The sequence below is a fragment of the Aulonocara stuartgranti genome (assembly GCF_965226115.1).
Source record: "Aulonocara stuartgranti genome assembly, chromosome: 20".
Taxonomy (NCBI): Eukaryota; Metazoa; Chordata; class Actinopteri; order Cichliformes; family Cichlidae; genus Aulonocara; species Aulonocara stuartgranti.
The window spans coordinates 9,333,051-9,351,350 of record NC_138956.1 but is presented as its reverse complement, the minus strand read 5'-3'; the positions used below and the strand labels follow the sequence as shown (position 1 = coordinate 9,351,350).

Below are 18,300 nucleotides of genomic sequence, written 5' to 3'. Positions count from 1 at the left end.
AGCAGCAGGTAAGCGCATGGTCCCTCCTGCTAGCCCTCAATGTCTACGTGTATTTAAAATTGAGAGGTGGGCAACGATGCCAGGGGTGGGGTGTACACCCTGATGGTACTTTGGACTCCGTGTATCGTGCCCACCCCCAAGATCCTATATGTATGTGTAATGAGAGTGTGAGTAATGTGAATGTCTAAGTTGTGGGATAAAATTGAGGCAGAGGCAGCCAGAAGGGGACAGAGGGAGGGGGGGGGGGGGGGGGTAGCCTCCCCTGCACCCTGGTGACATACCCCTACTCCAAGGCCCTGCATGTGTGGGTGGTTGTGGTGGAGCGGGAAGAGGGAGGGAGACCTCACAATTGAAAGAAAACGTGACTCAAAATCTGTACAGTGGGGCAAAAAAGTATTTAGTCAGCCACCGATTGTGCAAGTTCCCCCACCTAAAATGATGACAGAGGTCAGTAATTTGCACCAGAGGTACACTTCAACTGTGAGAGACAGAATGTGAAAAAAAAATCCATGAATCCACATGGTAGGATTTGTAAAGAATTTATTCGTAAATCAGGGTGGAAAATAAGTATTTGGTCAATAACAAAAATACAACTCAATACTTTGTAACATAACCTTTGTTGGCAATAACAGAGGTCAAACGTCTACTATAGGTCTTTACCAGGTTTGCACACACAGTAGCTGGTATTTTGGCCCATTCCTCCATGCAGATCTTCTCGAGAGCAGTGATGTTTTGGGGCTGTCGCCGAGCAACACGGACTTTCAACTCCCGCCACAGATTTTCTATGGGGTTGAGGTCTGGAGACTGGCTAGGCCACTCCAGGACTTTCAAATGCTTCTTACGGAGCCACTCCTTTGTTGCCCGGGCGGTGTGTTTTGGATCATTGTCATGTTGGAAGACCCAGCCTCGTTTCATCTTCAAAGTTCTCACTGATGGAAGGAGGTTTTGGCTCAAAATCTCACGATACATGGCCCCATTCATTCTGTCCTTAACACGGATCAGTCGTCCTGTCCCCTTGGCAGAAAAACAGCCCCATAGCATGATGTTTCCACCCCCATGCTTCACAGTAGGTATGGTGTTCTTGGGATGCAACTCAGTATTCTTCTTCCTCCAAACACGACGAGTTGAGTTTATACCAAAAAGTTCTACTTTGGTTTCATCTGACCACATGACATTCTCCCAATCCTCTGCTGTATCATCCATGTGCTCTCTGGCAAACTTCAGACGGGCCTGGACATGCACTGGCTTCAGCAGCGCAACACGTCTGGCACTGCGGGATTTGATTCCCTGCCGTTGTAGTGTGTTACTGATGGTGACCTTTGTTACTTTGGTCCCAGCTCTCTGCAGGTCATTCACCAGGTCCCCCCGTGTGGTTCTGGGATCTTTGCTCACCGTTCTCATGATCATTTTGACCCCACGGGATGAGATCTTGCGTGGAGCCCCAGATCGAGGGAGATTATCAGTGGTCTTGTATGTCTTCCATTTTCTGATGATTGCTCCCACAGTTGATTTTTTCACACCAAGCTGCTTGCCTATTGTAGATTCACTCTTCCCAGTCTGGTGCAGGTCTACAATACTTTTCCTGGTGTCCTTCGAAAGCTCTTTGGTCTTGGCCATGGCGGAGTTTGGAGTCTGACTGTTTGAGACTGTGGACAGGTGTCTTTTATACAGATGATGAGTTCAAACAGGTGCCATTCATACAGGTAACGAGTGGGGGACAGAAAAGCTTCTTACAGAAGACGTTACAGGTCTGTGAGAGCCAGAGATTTTCCTTGTTTGAGGTGACCAAATACTTATTTTCCACCCTAATTTACGAATAAATTCTTTACAAATCCTACCATGTGAATTCATGGATTTTTTTTTCACATTCTGTCTCTCACAGTTGAAGTGTACCTCTGGTGCAAATTACTGACCTCTGTCATCATTTTAGGTGGGGGAACTTGCACAATCGGTGGCTGACTAAATACTTTTTTGCCCCACTGTAAGTGTGGAGGCTGGGATGGGGCCTAAGTCTTGTTATCAGACTGAGGCCCAGTTTGATGGCTGTATTATGACAAATCTGGTTTTTGATGGTGACTTTCTCTTGATCATTTTTGAGTTCCACTCAGTTCCACCCAAAAATGTTGAAAACCGAACAGGAAAAGAGAAAATATGAAATTACCTGCTGGGGAGGCACTCAGCTGAGTCTCCAGCCTCTGCATCCGTCTCCAGAGCCAGTCTTAATGAAGAGGAGGAGGATGAAGAGGTGGGAGAGTGATAGGAAGCCAGATCACAGCGCTGTAGGTTGGACAGAAGCACGCGATTCTCATACTGAAGCTTCTTCACCTTCCCGCTTAGTTCTCCAATCTGAAGCGTCGCCAGTCGGAGCTCCTCCTCCTGAGTCGGGGTGTCAGTGCTGATAAGCACCGACCCTTCCTGTAACGTGTGCACCGGACTGTCGTTGAGCATCCCGTCTGTCAGCGACATTAATGAGTTGGACGACAGCGCGGATGCAGGAGGCGGGAGCTCAGATTTATAGCGGTTTATCTCGTTCATCAGAAGTTTATTTTGTTCCTCCATCTCAATGAGAGACCTCCTCAGCAGCTCTGCCTCTTCCTCCACAAACTGCAGGTGTCTCTGGAGCTCCATGACGTTTTCAGATGAAGCCCCGCCGCCAAGCACCATGGCCCCTGCTGTGAGGCCAAGCGCTGCCCCAAGACCGCCGCCAACACCACTGAGCTCTTGAGGACCATCTAAGGGGAAAAGCAATAAAAGTTAGATGCTAAAACAAACAAGGGCAAAAATTTAAAAAAATAATAACATACTTTTGGTATCTTCCTTGAGTCTTTGCACTGTATACTAACTGGCTACTGACTCTAGCCTCATCTTTACTACACAGCTAACAAGGACATATCAATCTTATCATCCCAGCAGCAAAATCACTGAATTTACAAAACAGTCTCAAAAGCAATTTAACAATATAAAATGAAAAGAAAAAAATTAAAATAAAGAAGCTAAGGACCTAATATACATATAAGCCTGAGCTTTTAGGTCACTGGGTTGGCTTTTACAAAAATCTGCCTTACTTTAGTCAGGAATTTAATCACTTTAGTATCCAGTTTTTCAACTTCAGTAAAGAAAACGTTATATCCATCTGCAGTATTTTATATGAGCAGTATGGCTCTGTCTGCCCTTGAAAGCCTAAGGGAAAGCATACCTTCCTGCCCTTCTGTGCACATACATTTAAAGCCTGAGGCAGGGAGAGCAGCATGGAGAGCCCAGAGTACAAAACAGACCAGGTAAAAGGCAAAAAAAACCCAAACCCATGATGTTGTTTAAGTCAGATACACCTTCACAAGGAGCAGCTAAAGTGCAGGTGGGTTGCAAAGAGGCTTGGATATCTACAAAGTTTACAACTGAAGTGGGCCAGCACTGAGATCAGCTAACATCAGCTCATGTATCTGGCTTGGCATGCCTCAGCTAATGTTATGCAATATGTGACAGACACAAGTATATATAAGGTCATTATTTACTGAAAGGAGCCAGCATACCAGCATATGTCTTTTTCCTAATCTAGCCACTTCCTATGTAAGATTTCTAAATACAAAATGTTTCCTGCTGATTTAAGATAATCTCCACCTCCAAGCAGGTGGAAGATCAGATGAAAAATGGACCACAGAATAATTAAACGATGAGACAAACCACCTTGCGGGCCCTTCATGTCGTCCATCTCAGCCCGTAGCCCCCTGTTCTCCACCTCCAGCTCCACAATGCGTCGACTCAGTAGGTTAGCCTCCTCCTCGACCAGCTTTAGGTGGACTCTGATTTCTGCCTCACGGGTGTGGGGGGAGTCAGCAACCTTACAGATGAGATGAGTAGAGATGGCACGATACCACTTTTTTATGTCCGATACCGATACCGATATCATAAATTTGGATATCTGCCGATACCGATATGAATCCGATATAGTGTTTTTTAATCAACAAAACTGTTTTTTAAATATCTTGCTGCATTTTGCAAGTCTGCAAGTTCATACTCAAGTTTAAAACAACAACTACACTAAAGCTATTCTGTTATACCTGTATACAAAAAAAATATTTCATAGTTCAGCAATACTGATCAATCTAATAAACTTAAACCTACACCATCCTCCCTATTCTGGTATTTTAAAGAGTACTTAGCGTAAATATTAAGCAACCTAACTAATAGGGTTCCAACTCCCAGCAACAACAAAAATAAATAAATAAAAAATAAGGAACCACCCCTCACGCGCCACCTCATGATGCTTAATCGACGTAATCAACCTTAATTTGATGCAGTGTGAAAGAAAATGCACAGAAATCAATTATTTTTCAAGAAATATTAAATAGATTCAACATCTTTCTTCAACAAAATTGCAGACTGCACAGATGGTACCTTCCCAAAGGAAAAAGTACTATAGCTTACTAGGGTATATATATTAGACTTAATAGTCACTATATACAGTAATTGACTTCTATTCATTTTACATCAAATTAAAACTTTGGGTGTCAGATAATTATTTATTAAAAGCTGGACATTTTAAATGAGAATAAGAAAGAAAAGTATGTCTTTGTGCCCCCTTTTCCCTGTTCATGCCCTATCGGCCCCCCTGGCTAAACTTTGTTAGATCCGCCCCTGCACAGTTACCAGCGTCAGCTACGTAGAAAAAGATCCTGGAGTAGAAAGAAATATTAAATAAATTCTAACAACAGCTGATCAAGCTTAAACGTGCTGCTGTTGTTCAGCCGCTGGTTTCCTCTTTCTGGTGCAAAGTGGGCCAAAAACAAACAAGAGACACGGACTCGCGACAGAAAAGCCGATCAGCTGATCGTTAAGCAGTTTCATGATTGAAGTAGCAGCCGGAGAGCGAGAGGCAGTCGCTTGTTAAGCTTAACGCAGGAATGCTTTACAAACATTCAGAGATGGACTTACACACTTGCTTTACTTCTCTCGGGATAACTTTGTCGGAGATGAAATGCCAGGTTGCTAGCGAAGCTCCACATGCTATCCAGACCACCGACAGGTCCCGCATGCCACAGCCGCTCTATCACGTGACGCATACTGCTCCGACGTGCTAACGTTCTGAGGTGAGTTACGGCTTGTTGCAAGTTTTGTGAGGTGCTTTCGTGATATTTAATGGATCGGATTACATTTTTTATTTTTCTCCGATATCCGATCCAGTAATTTAGGTCAGTATCGGACCGATACCGATACGTAATATCGGATCGGTCCATCTCTAGAGATGAGCAGAGAAAAGTAATTCACCTCCTAATTCTTCATGCTTTAATTTTAGATAATGCAAACTGGCTCAAATGTCTCTGTAGCAAATTGTCAAGGAGCCCCATCGTTTCCTCACCTCCTCCACAGTGAGGGAGGCATTGATGTCTCCGTAGAGCGACCTGTACTTGGCCAGCTCCTCCTTCATGGCCTCGCTGTCCTTCACCAGTTTGGTCAGCTTCTTGCACATCAGGGCTGATTCCTCTTTGGCAAAGTGGAGTTGACATTTCAGGTCTGAACTGTCCTCCTGCAGCGACGGGACAAGACGAAAAGAGAGCACAAAGGTGATGATGCTATAAAAAGTGCTGCATCACAAAGACACCAAAATGCATACAAGCGCATTATGGAAATGTCAGAGGGCTGTGTCGTCATTTGAGTATCGAATCATCTGCATTAAAAATAAAAATTAATTCAGATTCAAAAGTGCATATGACCAAATGATGAAAATAATTAAATCACATACATTTAATAAAGGCACCGGTTGTTTGGGTCTAAGATATAATTGAGAGTCACCCTCAGACCTTTCAGTGTAATTGTAAAAATGCAACGGCAGTCCATCATATGATTAGAAAGTCATAAAAATATAATTAGCTGTTATTAAGCTGTGTTATATGTGTTACAATAAATACATGATAACAAAAAGATAATTAAATAATGCTCCATTAGTATAATTTATGCAAAAACTTTAATGGAAAAGTGAATGAAGACAAGTAAATGAGAGAAAAAAAGAGTAGATAAGGTTCAGTGAGTAACGACGACAGACAGTCGAGCTTTGACAGAGGTTATACAGAGCTGAACGAAGTGACACACACAAAGTCAAAGCTGCAGACACACTCAGACACACAACAAGAGAACCGGTCAGATCACTTCATGAACAGAATGCAACCTTTAGATCCATCCAGACTGAGACGTGGATGACATTAGAGGTTAAGGTGAATCATCTGAGGACTGGTTTATATTCTGATGTTGATAAGTTTAATATCTTGGGCTCTGTATTTCTGTCAGCTTGCTGGTAAAAAAGAAAAAAACTAAACAAGACAGTGCAACATTAAGGCCATGCTGGCTAATGGTGAAACATTATGGTCCCTTTTTTAAGGTCTTTATAGTCTCTCAAAATAACTATATAAAACCACAAGTGCTGTATAATAACCTGATTCAATTTTCCTGTGCTGTTATCCTAAACTCAGTACTAAGCCTTGTCGACCTGAGGTGACCCCGTGCAGCCATTCCTCAGATGCAGCTCCGTGGTTGTATTTGTTTTACGGCCTGTGGAGCGATTCCAACCACATTAAGCTCGACGAGGGCCGGCGAATTTACAGCCATTTATGGTATGTGGCTTGGAATGGGAGCCCGGGCCCGGCTTGTGTTAGCAGCCAGAGAGATGGCGGTGTAGATAATTACCTTCACTGCAAACACCTTCTGTGGTGATTTGTTAGCCTGCTGAGTTTTTATTCTGCATCTGTGTAGTTTGTTCTTGTGTAAAACCTGAGCTCCTACACCACTTACTTCTTTAGTCCCTGTTTTCACATTCTTTGGGCGGTGTTTAAACTCTTCTAATGACTCAGAAGATTAATGAGGGGGGATCGACTCAAAAACAGTGGAGGAAAAAGCTACAGAATCAAAAGGAAGGAGAGACTGAAAGTGTAATCTTGAGACTTGAGCTGTATTCCCCAAGCAAACAAGAACTGAGTAGATAAGGATTACAGGAAGTACAAACACCTGCAGGACAAGATGGAGAAGAGTAAAGATGAGAAGGAAGAAGGGAACTGCTGATCTGTCTGCTTCAAACTGCAAGCAGCCCGTTTGGATAGCTAAGAGTGTGATCCCCAGAGGAAATCGCTCAAAATAAGCAGAGACGCGCAAACAACAAAGTCATGAGTTGTAAGGCCAAAACACAGAAAGGATGAGAAGTTTCCTAACTTGACACATTCAGCGTCTATTCTGAAGCTTAAAACACAAGTGAAGGTTTGGACTGAAACAAATAATAAGACGTACGGAGGAGATGTTAGGGTTTTTCTAGTGGTGACTAAAATATCCGCATTCAAATTTATTTGTTTGCCTGTTTTCAATTATTAACCACATAAAAATTAGTCATCATAAAAATGAGACCATAACAACTCCTCATGGCATGTTCCATATGCATGTTACGCTTTACAATATCATACTCTAGTGCAGGGTATGATTTATGTCTGGGAACGTTCATGGAGGGCAGCTTTTCATAATTATTTCAGCGCTGTTCTGTTTTTCCTGCTTGATCAGGGCTAATAACAGTCATAGCCCACCTGCAGCACATGTGATTACATTCCCAGAGAGGTGACAGTTGCCTGCGGCGATGCTGACACTAAAAGCTACACCACAATATGATACAGTTTAATATCTATATTTCATATCTTTAGCTGTTATCGTTAGCTGTGGATGTCTGGACAGGCAGGAATGGAGCTTCGCTGTAAGAAATAGAAATATCCTGAATGAGTGTTTATCTATTAAAGAAAGTTGTATTATATCACAGCCTTGCAGATGCTTTTGGAGGAGTTATACTCTGTGTTCGCAAAGAGTGGTATAGTTCTGTAAAGGTTTCCCTCCGTCCCTGAAACCTACAGACGTAACTTCTCATGCCACTTGCTCTCCTGCTATAAGTGTCCCAAGCTGCAACACATTGTGTCTTGTATTGATTTGTTAAACCTTCTGGAGGAAAACACAGACGTGTGCGTGCTTGGTTCTTACCTGTGCGGCGAGCTTTTTGTCAGGTTTGTTGTTGGGTCGTGCTCCTCGTTTCTTCTGGGAGTTCTGAAACAAAGACACACACAGAGCCTCATTAGTAAGTCTTGACACCATATCGACTGTGAACTGTTTCAATAAAATGAAGAACGGACTCAGGCTGAAATGAAGAGGAGAGAGCAGGGACTTAGGGCCATCAAAAAGTGGTAATCTCAACTGTCAGCATCAAGACAAAAACAGATTAGGATTGTTTTGTGCCGCAAATGGGACGTCATTTTTGGGTTCTTTTGCACTTTAATATCACTAAATAACAGATTTAAGTCAGTGTAACTGCATGAAGCCGCAGTCTGGAGACTTAAATCCTTAAATTAAACATAAATACCAGAAAAACAGCTACCCTGGCTTCGACCAAACGTGACCACATTGGACTGCGAGCATCTTTTAGGTCCACTAATTACCATGTCCTGTTGTGTTTGTTTAAGCTGTACAAAATCAATCTCTTCAGATTCCTATGTCAAAACATCCAAGTTAGAGACATTAAAAATTCCATTTACAGCATAGTGCAGTGTAGTTTTCCTTTCAAATGATTTTTTTCCCTTTCTTTTAAAACCAATTCAGAGTTTATTGAGGCTTAAAGGTAGGACTGAGATTGCTGCCACAAAAAGATGCATGGGTAGAACAAATTGGGTTTTCTCTACTACTACAAGAGCAGTCACAATGTATAAATGTCAAGGACTTAAAGTGTGAAAGGCAACAACAGAGAAAAAGCCCTTTTTACACACATAAAGAGCAAAATCAGACTTGTGGACCGGATAAGGACATTAGTCATTCCTGGTTTTTTAAAAAACGGTGTCAGCACAAACATTGACGTTGTATCTTCAAAAGTACAAAAGGTAATGGATGATGAGACATTGGCTACATTGGATACAAATCTGCTTTTTGGCAGATTTAGGCCTGCATTAGAATTAGAAAAATATATTTAAAATACTCAAAACCTATTTTTTTTAAATTTCATCGTGACTGCCATGAATGGGCACACCAGAGTCATTAAATGCTTTTCTTATCTGTCTGTGCTTGATGTGTACCTGTAAGTGGTAAAATATCCAGACCATCTTTGTTTGAGCAGCTCTTTTCTTGTCATCTTATTATCTTACAAACAATACAATATTGTATGTACAGCAGCAAATCTGAGCCTTAATCTGCCACTGAACATCATTCTAGAACCTTATAAGCCACACACACACACACACACACACACACACACACACACACACACACAGAAATATGAAATTCCAAACACACTCTTTCATATGACACACTTCCTCTCCCTCTTGGGCTAAGCTTTGGATGTCACTGCAGTGGTGATGTGTATCATTTCTGTGGAGACTTGAATCAACACTGATAAGAGCGTGGAATTACAGCTGTGAGGTGGAGGTACAAGTGCTAGAATAAAGAGACACACAGACACATCATCCACTGTTTGTCCAACTATCTTCCCAGTGCATCAGACTATCATAAATCATCATCCTTCCCTCTCTTTACAGCCAATCATCACACATACACATGTACACACAGGACAGACGCTGCAGTGCAAGCAGCCAAGCTCATCTGGCTCACTCCGTTTCCATGGAAACAAGCTACTCTGCAATGAGAACTGCCGACAACAAAAGAAAGAAACGGAGGGATGAATAGAACAAAAAGGTGATAAAGGACGACATAAATATATAAACAAATGCTACTGCTTGGGTCATTTTTTAGATCTACAGTGTGTTTTTAATTTTCCCCCAAATGACCAGGCTTTAAGTGAATTATTAAAATGCTCCGCGGACACTATCAAGTGGAGGAAATTTCAAAATATGTTATCTTATAACCAGGTGTACTGCAGCGAAGCATCAGACTGAAGGACATTTATCAATCTGTCTCACTTCTTTCTGTTTTTTTTATGCATTCTGCTCTTTTATTTCTTCCAAATGATCGACTCATCATTCGTTGGGCTATTTCCTGATTTTTAATTTTTCATCTTTCCATGTCCTATTTTACTCTCCCAACCCATTTTATAACCATTTTATTATCGAGTGCAAACAGTGGTTAAAAGCTCTGAACTCACTGATCGATAGGCCTGCCTGATAATGGAACCATTGATTATGGCTGGAGGTTGAACAGATGTCAGAACTGTTGGATCAGGTTTTCAGCTGGGCAGCAATCACTGCGATCCACGAATTTCCAGCAACAGCAAACGCTGCTCTGTCTGACAAATTGTCATTGGAGTTGAAAATGCAGCAAATGAATAGTTCCTCAAACCTTTTCTGAGGAAAAGTGAGCAGCAATCTCCCGAGTTAAAAAGTGAGACCAATGAGGAAAAGGGCCAAAAAGTGCAGTTCTGTAAACGGCCACTTAAAGCTGGCTTCTAGCTGAGTTCTGATATGGATTTCTCTTATACCAGACAAATAAAAGGGGCTGCTGTTCCCACATGGGAGGCAAAATGACATTTTGATGTTAGAGACTTTTAGAGACACATCATTGATTACAGCAGCAGGGAAAGTATAGCTTTCTTTGCAATACATCTGGTCCATTCAGTTGTCCCATTAGGTAGTGATCTTGTGGAACAACCTAATATATATGATACAGTGTCACAGAGTAACTGCAGGCCAGCCAGTGTGTACAATAAGAGGAGAGAGAATTCTGGCATATTTTATTATTTACTTGAGTCCATTTCCTGTCTGCATATCTGTTATTTTCCAGTGTGCCTGACTTGTTTAAACCTGCTTTACCTGCTGATTCTTTAGCGAGCTGGGCAGGAGCACGACAAGCTCTAAAGAATACGAACTGATATGTTAGGAAACTGTTGCACATTTGCAATAATCCAACAGACTGTCAGTCATCTGTGTGATCCTCTGACTCTCTACACAACGGAAAACAAAAAAACCAGCAAACAGTACAGGCTGGATTGCAGAAACTGATAAACCGATATGTCAGAGGTTCTTCTCGCTGCAATCTGCATCAATCTGACCAAACTATCAGTTTAACAGCTAAAATGAGAACTTCACTGTCTGAATCTGGAATAAAAGGATGGTGATGGCAGCTGTTCTTTTAAATATAGTAAATATATATGTTTCTGCTGATCATTGATGCAATGACATTAACATTAACTATGACAGATGGAAATACCTCAAATACCTGTGTGCAGGATTTTTATACCTCAGTCATTACCCTTCTATATAAAAAACAACCTAACAAATTTCTATTCCTGTTCCTGGCACCCAGGTGTATTTGATGTGCAAACCCTCATTTTCACATAAGCATGCTTTGAAATGTTCATTATTATTTTATGTAAACGCACACACACTGTGCCTGAGCCTGCTTCTCATGTTTCTCAGCCTGTAGGTCTACGGTTACGCTGCAGATACGGTAACAAGTCAACTTCCATGTTATCTGATAACATATTTAGGTAGAACTTAGATCAGATTGCTCGAATATTGAGTGAAAGTGTGTGTTTGTGGTTGCCAAGGGGATTGCGCAGGTTTCTGGAAAGAAAATTGATTTATTTGAAGTGGATGAAGCTCCAGACTCTCTCTCTCTCTCTTTGTTTCAGGCAGAGGAGCCGTCTCTGCATGAAAGAACAGGACATCACTACCGCACACCCGGGAACAAAGACTGGCCACAACACAGCACATAACGAGTTGCATAACCCGGGTGTGTGTCTGTGTGTGTGTGCAAGATAAGAATGGATGGTGGTGCAGAGAAATGGAAGAGTGACAAGTGGGAGAGGAGGAGATAATTAGAAAGTACTATCCCTCCTAGTGCTAACAAAACACAACAAATCATCAGCGCTTGCTGCTACAAATCATTAAATTGGCTCATTAATGAGGTTTGAAATGCAATTAATCTTGTTTTTTTTATCTGTTTTGGGGACATAAACTGCCTCGCATTCTAAAACAGGCTAAATTAACACATCTTGCTCAAATCTCGCTATTTACCCACTGAAACAATCCAACAATGTCAACACCAAAACACAACTGTGTGCTTGTGATGTTGTGAACACATCTCAACATCATATTTATAGTTGAAAAATCCCTTTGCTTAATTCCTAGGATGCACAAGCAGCGTTAAGCAGCTCTTCCCGACTGCGTGCACACAGAGCAAAGCCGCTCCGAGCACAGCGGAGCAGAACAGATAATACGAAAGCAACACCAACGTTTTCCCAATCCCCAGCCCGCTCAGCTCATTACTACACGCTCACACTGTTTCTCCATACTTTGCAGTATCTCTCACACCCTCTTAACACACATTTCATGAAAACGTTCCAACACCCGGCTAGTCCTGAATTAGGAAATAATAAGCCCATTTGCTGTGAGCGCTTCAAGCATAAAGCCACTTTGGCTGCTGTGGTTATGACCATGAACTCCAACTTTTCTAAATTTCCATTTTCTAAATTTGCTTATAACTTTCAATCACACCGGTGGTTTTACAGGTTATGATATTATAAACAAATTATTTCTGCAATTCGATGGTTTTAGTTTGAGTTTCCATTTTTCTCACTTTTTCAATAAGATGTAAACGGTGCAGACAATATTTTTAGAATCAAGATTCAAAGATTCAAAGTGTTTATTGTCATGTGTACAGAAGAAATAGCATTTCTCTGCGCAATGAAATTCTTCCTTTGCTGTCCATACACAAATGCCACACACAGTGGTATGAATTTTCTTGTGGTTTTCACTAGTATAGGGATAATATTTTAATAAGATCCAGAGAAAGAATTCAGGAACATTTGCTGTCACATATCTTGGTACTGAAAAGAATGAAGATGAACAGACTTGTTGACTAGAAGTATCGACGGGCAGCTCTAAATGTATCCTCCAACAGAGATTTGTTTGCTGAACACACCTTTACATCTTTACTCTTCTTTTAGATAAGTGAACACAGTGAGGTCCCGTATCATCGCCAATATTACCGTAAATAAAAGAAGCCTGGCTGGCCTTGAGGCCTCAGCAGATGCAAAGAAAAGATGCCTTGAGAAACCTTGAGGTCAGTGGCAGCTTCAAATCGGTGGGGTTCAGTAAAGGCTCGATTGAGCGGGACCTTTCCACACCTCTCTAAAATAGGAAGATCTACCATAAAAATCCTGCACACCAATTTTACAGCTCCAGTGAGCAATTGGGGGGCGGCAAAAACTGCCGCATCTGGCTTCAAAGTAAAGATGATTTGTAAGTGAAGTGATAAAACCTGTCAGAGCGACTCTGGCCTCGAGTAGAAATTTCAAGATCTGGGCACATTAAATTTGATGCTGGAAACATCATGGTTAGGCAACACATCAGAGAGCGATGGGAGCGCGTGAAGAAAAACAAACACATTTGTTCGTTCATTTCGTCACACTTGCTCATTTCTTGCTTCATTTCTTGCTCTTCTACTCTTTGAATGGTAAAATGAAACGCAGCAAAGCCCTGCGCAGTGCACAAACTCTGTTAGTAATGTTTGCTATAATGAAATATTCATTTTTGACAGCTGAAAGCTAATGGTGACACATTCCTGACTGTACTATAACAGCAAAAATGACTGGTTTGAGTTCTTACGAATGCAACTGTTAAATAAAAAAACATCCATTTTTCATATAAACATGATGTAGCCTCCCCTGCCTTAAACTGGGAGGTAAATTTCACACAAGCACACAGGAAAAAAACACACCAACAGTGAAGAGGAGGAATGAAAAAGTGGAAAGCCAGTGTGGTTAGGGATGACTGAGCTTTCCAAAACTATCAGACTGGCACATTAACAGCAGAAACGCAAGGATCCAATTAACGCAAACAACGAAGTCGTTCATTTTTGAAATGTATTTTTGTTGTGTGACGTCTGCTTTAATCAGAAAAGGATTCCTGGGAAAAACTCACTCAAGGAACGTCTGAAACACCAAACGGCTCCAGTTCAGAAATCCGGCAATTAGTTGACGTCAGTGTGGACTTTATGGTGGAGTGTAAAACAAAGGTGCCTTTCTCTAGCACACACGCACACATACTCACTGCATGCTATCTCTGCTTGCACCCAGTTATGTCCTGCTTTCAAAATACAGCAGGGAAAGCAAGAGGAAGAAAAAAACTGAACAGAAGAGAAGCTGATGAATGAGAGTTGTATGTGAATGAACAGCCTGGTGCCATCACGGTGAAGAAGGCAAAGCAGACGACTGTATCATCTTCATAGAGATACAGGGAGATGTGGAGGAGGAACAGACACGCTGACTGAAAACTATTAATCTAACCGTTTCCGTCTGGTGCTTCGGGATGTCTGGGCGATAGGGTCGCGACCCGGGCAGACTGAGTGAGACAAAATGGTACAAATAACTTTTTTTTTTGTATTTCTCCCTGTGTGTTGTCTGCTAAACATGCAGTGGAAAAATAAAAGCTAGATATCACGGCAAAGCTCCTTCTGACCGCCGTGTTATGTAGCTAATAAAGTATCTGGTCAGTGTATGTTAATCTATATGAGCACATTAAACCTCTTATTAGGGAATTTTGCTAAATACTAGGATCAAAGGCAGAATATAATTTAAATTTCCAGGGTACTGTTAAACAATGGGAATCCATGGTTGCTTGTAAATCCTCACTCATGTTTGGTTTTTTAATGCCTAAACATATGAGCACCTGTATTTACAGATGTGTTTACCCCATCAAGAACCTGTTCCATGTATTTCCACCCAAAAAAATAAATAAATTTGGAACCAGCATGACAAACCTGAAACTGGCCATCAGCGGGTGTGGGAGTGGCTTCTGAAAAGAATTCCAATTCTTGGTGGATTCAGCCAACACATTCTGCTAGCCACAATTTTTCTTCCCACAGAAATGACCCCAAATCCTGCTAATAAGAAATGTGGGTTGGCTCTCAAAAGGGATTGAAGCTGATTTGGCATCAGAACTGGCACCGAGACTAGTGAGTGTTGGTAGAAAACAGTTTATTCCTAACATCTACTCCACACACACACACACACACACACACACACACACACACACACACACACACACACACACACACACACACACACACACACACAGAAAAAAAGACCTAATCTTTCAGTATGTCACAATATAGCTTAACCACAACTGGATGCACACACCTTTCCATTGCCTCTGCTGATGAATTGTTTTGTCAAACATTAGCATTCATTAATTACAGCAGGTCTGATGGAAATCTCCTCTGTGCAATTTTCCTCTGTGCAATTAAATTGATCCAAACCCTGCTGCGAATTAGTCAGTGTTTTCTGGGAAATCACCGGAAGTTGAGCTCAAACACTCTCCTCCAGCTGCTGGAGCACCATGCAAAGGCTGCCCAGCTGCAAGAGCTGAGAGCGTCATTCATTCATGTGCTGTTGCTTTTGAATACTATTACTTAAAAGAAACAGTTATGTTGCGTCTTAAAATGTTCCCACAGTGTCTGTTGTGGCGTTTCGCTGTGCAAATTAAGGCTGACATGATGTAACGCAAGAGTGATTCAGCTCACATCCGCCTGTGCGTATCATTGAAGCTTAAGCCAATAGAGTGAATGGTCTATTAGCATTGCATTAGCATAGCATTAGCAGAGCAACAAAGAGCTGCAAGACAGATAGAGCTTGGATATGATACTCTGCAACACCAGACTGTACAGAAGAGAAAACCAGCCTCCTTCTCTTCAGTTTACGTTGGCTCTTCACAGACAGACAGACACACACTCTGAAACAGGCAAACAAAGGATCAAGAATTAAGGAAGATGAGGATGGAGAAGGAGGGGCAGAGCAAGGAGGCTTTGTAGGTCTTTGTTACTAAAACCACTGCTGACTTTCAGCCACTTCCATTACAGAAAAGCTGACAGTCTATATCTGCCGATGTGCGTGCACGAGTGTGTCTCCAGACGCTCTGTTTATTAAGGCAGTGTGTTAGTAGGTGACCTTGCGCAAATGAACAGCCTTCAAGTGGTATTGATCTGAATTATTCATATGTGTACAGTGTGCACATTGTGCCTTGACAGTGCGTGTGTGCGTGTTAAGCTGCAACATGGGCGTGCATAATATAAAGTCCAGCCCACTACGGGTGCGAGTGAAGGGATCTGTGTGTTTTTATGAGTGTGCCTGGTAGAGCTGGAAGCTGAACAAAGCAAGCACAGCCTAAGAGGAGGACTAGTGTGTTTGCGTGCGTGTGCGTGCGTGTAGTAGACATCAACCCTTAATGCCAAATACCTCTCTCACCTCCTTCCTTCCTTCTCTTCATGTGTCCACAGGGTCCTAACGCCTTAAAAGTTTCCTTATTCCATTGATTATCAATTGTTACAACCAATATTATTCAGTTAAACTGTGTGCTAATCACAAGCGCCAAATATGCCCCTCAGGGACTTGTTTTCTATTTCCTATTGTGCTCTTATTTTGCCTTTGGAGTAGACGGGCACATTTTTGGCATTTTCTGGATGATATTTGATCAAAATATTAAGACACTGCTACATCTACAAGAACACAAAGCAGCCACGGTGTAAACGTCCAGATTATCCTGATATATTGTAGTAAAAACTGGCAGCTGATGTGCCACTGCAATCTAGAATGATAGTTTATAACTATATAATATAACATCACTACAGTCCTGTACACAATATAAGGTTTTGTGTGTGCCCACTATAAGCAGTTTGCCCCAGTGCACTGATACCAGTGATACTGAATTGTATTTGTGTCTGCTTATTTTGTGCTTTTACTAGAAACCCTCCATGGTGATGTCAGAATTAAGTAAGACATCCAGACAGGTGCATCACAGACATCAGACTCTTAATATTTGATCGTCTGACCTCTTCTCCTCTGAGAAGCAAATCCAGGGAGCTAAGGATGCAGCATCCATTTACATCCCCCCGCCTCCCGACAAACGCCTCTGCAACCGCAGACCATAATATGTTGCCTTGGCGATGGCTTTTGCAGCCTGTCGCTAAGGCACCCTGTTGGCAACACATTAGTGAAAAGACAGAGAGACGAAGAGGAGGACGGAAGCGGGAGAAGGAAATGTGGGAGGGGTGAAGGGGACGGAGGGCAGGATGAATGATAAGCGGGTCGAAGAAGAGAAGAAGGAAAGAAGGAAAGGAAAGAAGGTGTTTCAAAACAAATCAGAAACAATAAAGTACAGGAAGCCCAGACACTTAAAAGGCTTTTGACAGCTTCACCTCTTCAAACCCAAACCATGACCGATGACCAAATACAACTGCCCCTCTTATTCTCCTGTTTATTTGTTGTCATTTAGTAAGCTCTTCGCTAATAAGGGCAGACAAAGAAACCATATATATCTACATAAACACCATTAACAGCACATTCCCTATGTGCGTCATGTAAGAATATAAAACATGTGACATGATGACGGACTGTCAGCAGTGGCACAGAGAGAAGGAGAGGCAACGACGAAAAGATTTACTGGTATAATAAGAATAATATGACACTATAATTCTGCAGTCATAATAATTGCATTAAAGGAAATAAGACAAAATTACAAGTGTCTCGTTGCAGGCTGTAAAGTGTTTCCCTGCCACACTTCTTTTTCCTCGCAATCATTTTTTCTCTTCCAATTCGTCCTTGCGTTCTCATTGCAGAGAAAAAAGCTCCACCGACAATATTTCTCTGCATATATTTGGACATAATTTTTAAAAATGGCTGTCCAAATGCAGGCCAATGTGAAACTGTCATAAACCTGATTTATTGTTTAGCACAGGGAGCAGCATGGAAAAACCTTTTTCCAGCCTATTCGGTGCAACATATTATCCAGCCTGCAAACATGATTCTGGGTTTTGTGACTCTTAATGATGACTTGCCTAGTAACTCTTATGTTTAGTAGATGATTGCAAGCAAATGAGTCATCAAGTTTGATGCTTTTTTATGTTTTAAGAGTCATGCTGTGCAGTCGCTCTTGGACTGCAGGCGGCTCTTAAGTTGTCTTTGCAGCTTTATTTACACAGGAACATTTTCTTTCTTTAAGAAGTCATCTTTGGCTGCTATTGATCATACCCGAATCTTTATAAAAAACAATACTTTGTGTAAAACGTATAAGACGTGTCCTGATGGAACTGTTTTAATTGTTATTTGCTACTTGAACTTGAACACCTGTCTTTTATGGTACAGTCACACTAGGGAAAACAGTGGTTGCAAGTCACAAGGAGGTTGCTGTCCTGGGAGGTGTTAAGCTAAGAGGAAGTTGTTGTAAACACAGGCTTTCAGTTGGTTTCAGTCCTCGTGTGTTCGTTTGCCATCTGGTCTGGTTAAACAAGCATTAAACATCATCTTTCCTCCCCCTTTTTCTCTGTGGCAGGCACCTGATCTGACAG

The 18,300-nt window shown here is 41.8% G+C and overlaps 1 protein-coding gene across 1 annotated transcript in view; it reads right to left on the bottom strand.

Moving 5' to 3' along the window:
- mtcl2 (microtubule crosslinking factor 2) overlaps positions 1 to 18,300 on the bottom strand; it is an 88,062-nt gene that overhangs the window by 27,028 nt on the left and 42,734 nt on the right. The window contains exons 5-8 of the mRNA XM_082518727.1: positions 8,002 to 8,064; positions 5,357 to 5,524; positions 3,685 to 3,838; positions 2,162 to 2,732 (exon numbers count right to left, since the gene is read on the bottom strand). Coding sequence (XP_082374853.1) covers positions 2,162 to 2,732; positions 3,685 to 3,838; positions 5,357 to 5,524; positions 8,002 to 8,064 — 956 coding nt within the window. The remainder of the gene's footprint in view (positions 1 to 2,161; positions 2,733 to 3,684; positions 3,839 to 5,356; positions 5,525 to 8,001; positions 8,065 to 18,300) is intronic.